The sequence below is a fragment of the Centruroides sculpturatus genome, unplaced genomic scaffold (genome assembly GCF_000671375.1).
Source record: "Centruroides sculpturatus isolate CEXI.00-Female unplaced genomic scaffold, Cexi_2.0 scaffold127, whole genome shotgun sequence".
Lineage (NCBI taxonomy): Eukaryota > Metazoa > Arthropoda > Arachnida > Scorpiones > Buthidae > Centruroides > Centruroides sculpturatus.
Window position 1 is genome coordinate 530,040 of NW_019385000.1, and position 6,510 is coordinate 536,549.

General features: G+C 32.0%; 2 protein-coding genes across 2 annotated transcripts in view; one reads left to right on the plus strand and one right to left on the minus strand.

The window, feature by feature from the left end:
- LOC111633197 (putative uncharacterized protein DDB_G0286901) overlaps positions 1-1,688 on the minus strand; it is a 58,653-nt gene extending 56,965 nt beyond the window's left edge. Inside the window, exon 1 of the mRNA XM_023377728.1 lies at positions 1,263-1,688. Coding sequence (XP_023233496.1) covers positions 1,263-1,341 — 79 coding nt within the window. The 5' untranslated portion in view covers positions 1,342-1,688. The remainder of the gene's footprint in view (positions 1-1,262) is intronic.
- A 292-nt stretch (positions 1,689-1,980) lies between these two features.
- LOC111633191 (THO complex subunit 3-like) overlaps positions 1,981-6,510 on the plus strand; it is a 34,375-nt gene continuing 29,845 nt past the window's right edge. Inside the window, exon 1 of the mRNA XM_023377715.1 lies at positions 1,981-2,259. Within this exon, the coding sequence (XP_023233483.1) occupies positions 2,077-2,259 (183 nt within the window). The 5' untranslated portion in view covers positions 1,981-2,076. The remainder of the gene's footprint in view (positions 2,260-6,510) is intronic.

Here is a 6,510-nt window from a genome sequence, read left to right on the forward strand (position 1 = left end):
CCTCCTTACATCATTCAATGAGAGGTTTGGTGAATTCCAGAAATACAAGATCTACCTGCAACTTTTTTCAACTCCATTTGATGTGAAAGTGGAAGATGCCCCTCCAGATGTCCAACTTGAGTTGATAGACATCTAGTGCAGTGATGAATTGAAATCACAGTTTAAAAATTCTAATCTCCTCACATTCTACGAAGAACTGCCAGATACATCATTTCCAAAACTGAAAGACAATGCTCGATTTTGTGCAAGCATGTTTGGCAGTACCTATGTATGCAAACAAGCATACATAGGTACTGCCAAACAAGCTTGCAAGTTTTCACTTATGAATTTAAACAAGTGCAAAACACGGAACAGGTTAACCAACGAGAATTTGGAAAATCTTCTGGTTGTTTCAACATCTGCCATTACACCAGACATAAAAAAGATTGTCGCCAGCATCCAATCTCAGCCATCGCATTAATCGCTTGGAGGTCCGGCCCCCAGTCAGTAAACTTAATCCTAATTTGGCCCTTCTTCACAAAAGGTTGTGCATCCCTGTTTCTTGTTTATAGTATTTTTATATAGGTCAGCACCAAATAATTCTGTTTTGCAAATGACTACGGTGTGTGTCTGTTTAAAAAAAACAGAGAGAAAGCAATGCTACACTGCATCTGTAGCAGTACCAAAAATAAATAAATTCAAAAATTTTTTAATTACTCATTACACTTTTATGTAAATACTTTTTTTGAAAGCAAAAGGAAGAAATTAAGTGATTTGGCAAATCTTTGGGTTGCTGGAGAGTCATTAATCATCAAAATTTGAGAAACATTACCATATGGTTTAAAAATATAGTATGGTAAAACTTCAGCCAGTTAACTGCTTCCTCACTATTGTTTCTTTGAAATAGTGCTTCATATTACAATAGACAATGCTGGCGTTCTATTACACAAGGACTTCACTTTCCCACAGTCACATGTATCTAGGATTTCACTTAAATGAAATAGTCATACTTTACCTACGTGCACCGTTCTAAGTTAGGTTTGAACATGGGTACCCCCTGTGCGGCCATGACGGTGCACGTAGGTAAAGTTTGACTAATGAAATTGACAATTTCTTGTAAATAGTTACTTAAAAAATGATAAGTTTCATTTAAATAGTGCGGCCAATCAAACCGCACTATTTAAATGAAACTGATCATTTTTTAAGTTAAGTTTTTTACACGCGAAATGAATAGCAGATATATAAACGATATAAAATAGAGTAAAATAAGAACAATTACTCACGTTCTTCTCGAATGTTTTCGAAGTTCGATTCTTCGAAATTTTCCATGTTGCAAAAACTTCTCTTTTTATTTTCTTTCATCAGAAACTCATTTACACGTGTTTACATTTAAAATATCAAGTTTTGGACGTCCCTCGTTGTTTATTCTTAGAGGCGAGAACACAAATTCACATTGGCCGCCATTAAAACCAAAGTACACTGAAATGCTCTAATTCTGAATTAATCATATAATCCAAACACCAACTCTTTTCACATGTTAATATACGGACACTTTACGGGTATTAATAATTTTACTTATTAATACGTTCTGAATTACACAAACTTAATGCAAATTCGTGGTAGAAACGTGTACACTTCCCACATATTTATCTCAAAGTAGCGCCAATGAAATAATTTCCCTCGAATAGGGATATTAATTGTAAACTTTAAGGAAATTCCTTCCATCGATTAATCTTTATTTATTAAAACTAAGAAAATATTGTTATTAATAATTAATTAATTTAGAATAATTAAGTAAATGTAATTTAATATTAAATGGTTTTTTTGTGTTTAGCTCGATTAAAAATTTAAGAAGACCACAAAAATGACGTAGGGAAAATATCTTACAATTTCAATCTCTATTTAAAGTTAATAAAAATTAATTTAAATTATTTATACTATAATTAATTATTTTTGAAATTTGTTAATATTTTTAACTGAAATATATTTTTTGAGAAAATTTTTCTTGGACGATAGGGAAATTTTTGCAATAGAACTTATGGAAGTGGTCCCGCGTTTTAAGTAACCACGCTTCTGTTTGAAACAAACAAAAACACAATGGGAAATCATTCGTATGTTGAAACTATGAGACATTATTTCCAAAATTGCGGACGCGTTAAAGATATTCCGGCTCATTCGTCTAAGGTGCATTCTGTGGACTGGAACTGTGATGGAAAACGTTTAGCATCGGGAAGTTTCGATAAAACTGTTAGCATCTTCAGCTTAGATCGTGATCGACTGGTAAGGGAATTTATTTTACTGAAAAAATAAAATGTAAATCTGCCTTCATTTTCCCTATTATTTCCCTCAATTATTTCATTTTCCCTATTATTTATTAACAGAACTTTTACGCAGTTCTGTTATTATCAACAAGTAAAATACCATTTACTATATTAAAAATATACAAGCAGTGCTAAAGTAGATACACAGTTTTTATTATGGAAAAATAATGGGGAAGAACATTCATTCTTATGTATAAATCACAAATAAGGAATGCGAAATAATAAAATATTAAGTAATAAAGAACTCTGCTCCAAACAACTGTAATTCTCAAATTTACAACTGTGTATATTTACTTTTGCATCCTCTTGTATAATACTATATTCACATAATGTTTACGGATAACCGTATTTATTACATAGAATCTGATTTATTACGAAATGACAGTCCTCTCTGTCTGCAATTGAAAATCTGTAACTGTTTTGTTGGAATACAACTTAACTGTAATACAAACCTCCATTGAAACATTATTTTTGAAGTTACTTTACTTATAGATAGGATTGCCAACTCAAAAAAATAAAAGTAGCTAAAAGCAAACAAAGAACTCTAAAAATACTTTAAAAATTTTCAAAATTTGCTAAAAAAAATGGCTAACCAAAAAATAAAAACTTATCTTTAATTAATCTATTTTTAACTTTATTCAAAAAGTCCATTTGTCACTAAATTCCATTACTTCTTCAATTTCTTCATTGTGTTCAAAAGATGGTCCTGCTTCAAACTGTAAATGTTGATATGATTTTATAGTGCCTATTTTTCAAATGACATTGCTGGCAATTCATAATCATAGTTGCATTTCCCTAATCTTTTCAAACCATATCTAGTTGTTAATATGCTACTGAGTGAAATAATATTCAGTCTATTCCACAGTTTGGCCTTAACAATATTCATCTGACTAAATAAATGCTCTACTTCTGCATTTGAGTGAGGTAATAAAATAATTTTTAAAACAAAATTGACCAAGTCTTGAAAGGGATTTTCTCTGGCAGCATCTCAGTATTGAGCTACCTCCATCCACATGTTTATTGTGCTGAAAGTTTCTTTCCACTGGATTGTATGGATTTTCCTCCATTGAAAGGCAATACAAGTTAATACTGCATCAGTGAAAAACATTTTTGCAAGATTTATTATATCACTTTTAATTGGGTTGAAACATTGGTCAATACTTAGTGACGTCATGGTTTTCAACATTGATATATTGTCAGGTAACCTTTGCCAAAGTTGTTTTACAAGAGACAAAAGGAAGGCAATGCAGCAACTATGAATATTTTTCTTTTCTTTATCTAACAGTGCAGAATTGTTTATTTCAGTTTCAAACTGATAACCCAAATATGGATTGAGTGCTAAATGGTTTTCAATCACTACATCATTTGTTATTTTTGTTCCTGGAATAACAATCTTAGAACAACAAGATTCTATTAAATTTAGCAAGTCCTGTAGTAACTTCGTAGGATCATTATTCTCAGATTAAAATATTTTATTTAACCTCTGAACTTCATCAAGTACAGGTTTAAGAAATAAAAGAAATAAGAAATTTCTTTGATCATCAAACATTGAGAACGAAATTTCTGCTGTAAAACATCTTTTGTTTGTTCTGGCCAAATTAAAATTTGCCTTCAAATCATTCCATTGTTTCAAAATTCTATCAATATTGGTCTGAATTGACATCCAATGAGTCTCACTACTTTGTACTAATTTCAATGGTTCATTTCCATCATTCATCAAAGAATAGAGTTACTTGTATTTGGATTGTCTAATTGCAGAATGAGAAAACCAATTAAATGTTTCTTTAATAAGAAATTCTATATTTCTTGGAAGGTCTTCTTTTGTAGAGTGGGAAATAGCTAATTGTAACAAATGACAGAGGCAATGTACCGGAATCAAAGCAAGTAATTTAGCTTTGAGTTTAGCATATACACCATTATTGATTCCTATCATTACAGAAGCGTTATCTGTTCCAATTGCAACGAGTTTATGCAAATCCACAGCATTATTTCTCAAGGAAAATTTAATTGCTTCACAAATTGCATCAGCATTGAACTCTTTAAGTGGTACTAAATCTAAAATCACTATACTAAAATAATATATGCTAATGACATGCAAATCAGTAATATATCAATATATGGTAGACCTACTAGTTTATTCTCATCTTTTCACTAGTCAAGTTTACTTTGAATGTTTTTCATTATGAATATCTGCTCATTTAAAGTTGCATAATGGCATGAGATACAGGAAAATAAAATTATACTGTCAAAGCCCTAGGAACAACCTTGCAAGCTGTGGATTGCTAATGACTGATCTATTAAAAATCATTTTATGTTTATTTTATTGTTTTTTGAATTGAGCAGTTTTGCTTTTTATTTTTAATTCTCTGTTTTAGAAATTTTAGTCACTCATCTTTTTTCAATATGAGTAGACTGTTAATGGATTAAATAGGAAAGCAGTAATTTACATCTTTATCATCCAGCTTTTTTTTCCACAATAGTAATTTATTTCTGAAGGTTGAAATTTTGTCTGACAGTTGCAGAATGTACATCTCAGTATCTTGCAGGGTCATATGTAATAAGTTGAGCATTTATTTATTTACATTTGGAAATGTTGGAGACAATTGGATTCCATCCCCTGATAACAAGAGATTAAAAAAACCCAATAAAATATTAACAAAATATAAACAACATAATAAAATTATAAACAATAGAGAAAAAGAACAATNTATAAATAAATTATTAAATAAATTTAGAACCTTCTGGAATAAAAAAAACTGGCCCGGGACGGGGCTTGAACCCGCAACCTCTGCTTGCTGTGCGGTGCGCTTGCCAGTTACGCCACCCGGACCCCGAGCTACTCTTCGCTTTTGAACCCGCAACCTCCACTTGCCGAGCGGTGCGCTTGCCAGTCGCTCGGGGTCCGGGTCCGGGGTTGGGAAGAGAACAAATGCGGAAAGACGCAAGAATGTAGGTTGAGGTGGTTTGGTCACATAGAGCAAAGAAGTGACAACTATGTTAGAAAGAAGATTGGAAAACTGGTAGTAAAAGGAAAGAGGAAGAGGAAGACCAAAGATGGATTAGAAAGATAAGGTGGAAGAAGACTTGAATTACAGGGGACTTAAGAGAGAAAAAGCCCTTGATAGGGAGAAATGGAAAAAACATATTAGAGAAGGAAACGTTGACCCCATATAAACATGGGAAAAGATGAAGATAAAGAAGAAATATTACTAGAATATAAATAATGCAATGTATACCAAACTGCAGTTTGTAGATGATACATTTTGTTTGTCTTCCATCCAACAGGATACTCCACAACAGAAACAAGCTTAAACAATGGTGATCCAAACGATCCAAATGGTGCAAAGTCTGTAAGTAGCCTATCATATTTCTTGCAGGGGTGCACAACCTGCGGCCCGTGGGCCACATACAGCCCCTTATCAATGTTTATGCGGCCCGCGGATGGTACAGGCCAAATCCCTTCTTTCGAAGTTTCTAAGTGTAGAACTTTTCCCTTTCACAAAGTCATTAGCATCCAACTGTTTTCTAACTTTCCCTGAAGTGAGAAATGGGAGGTTGTTCTATAAATAAGTCTATTTCTAGCTAACACTTTCTGGTTTAGATATCGAATATTCTAAGTCTAATACATAGTATTATAACAATTTTTTGAAGAATCAAATAAAATAAAATGATGTTAGAACGTCATTTCCGATGTTATCAGGAAGTTTCTATTTTGGCGGAAATCTTCAATTTTATGCTTCAGAAAATTTGCTTATTCGTCTAAATAGCGTCAAATAACAAAAATTAATGAAAATAGCGCTGAAAAACTATGAAAATAACGATTTTTTATGATTTGTTTAACATTCTAGATTCTGATTGGTATTGTCGAATTTGAATCAATCTCTTCTGAAAAGACGCTTATTCGTCAACCTAATGTCATTCAAACTAGAAAAAACTAACCAGAGTTCAAAAAGAAATGTACAAAAAGCTATAACAACCAATAATTTACAACAATATCTCTCCATAGACTAAGAATAGAAAAATTTTTTTCGCATCAAATTTATTATTATTAAGTTGGACCAAGAAAATTAATACTGTAGTTGGAATAGAGTCATTATGACTAAAAGGAAGCCGTTTGCACTAAAATATTTTGGATTTAATAATTATTACAAACCGCGTCAAGCCATAAACTTGTCAACAAAGAGGGTTGTAAAATGATTCCGTGTAGCTA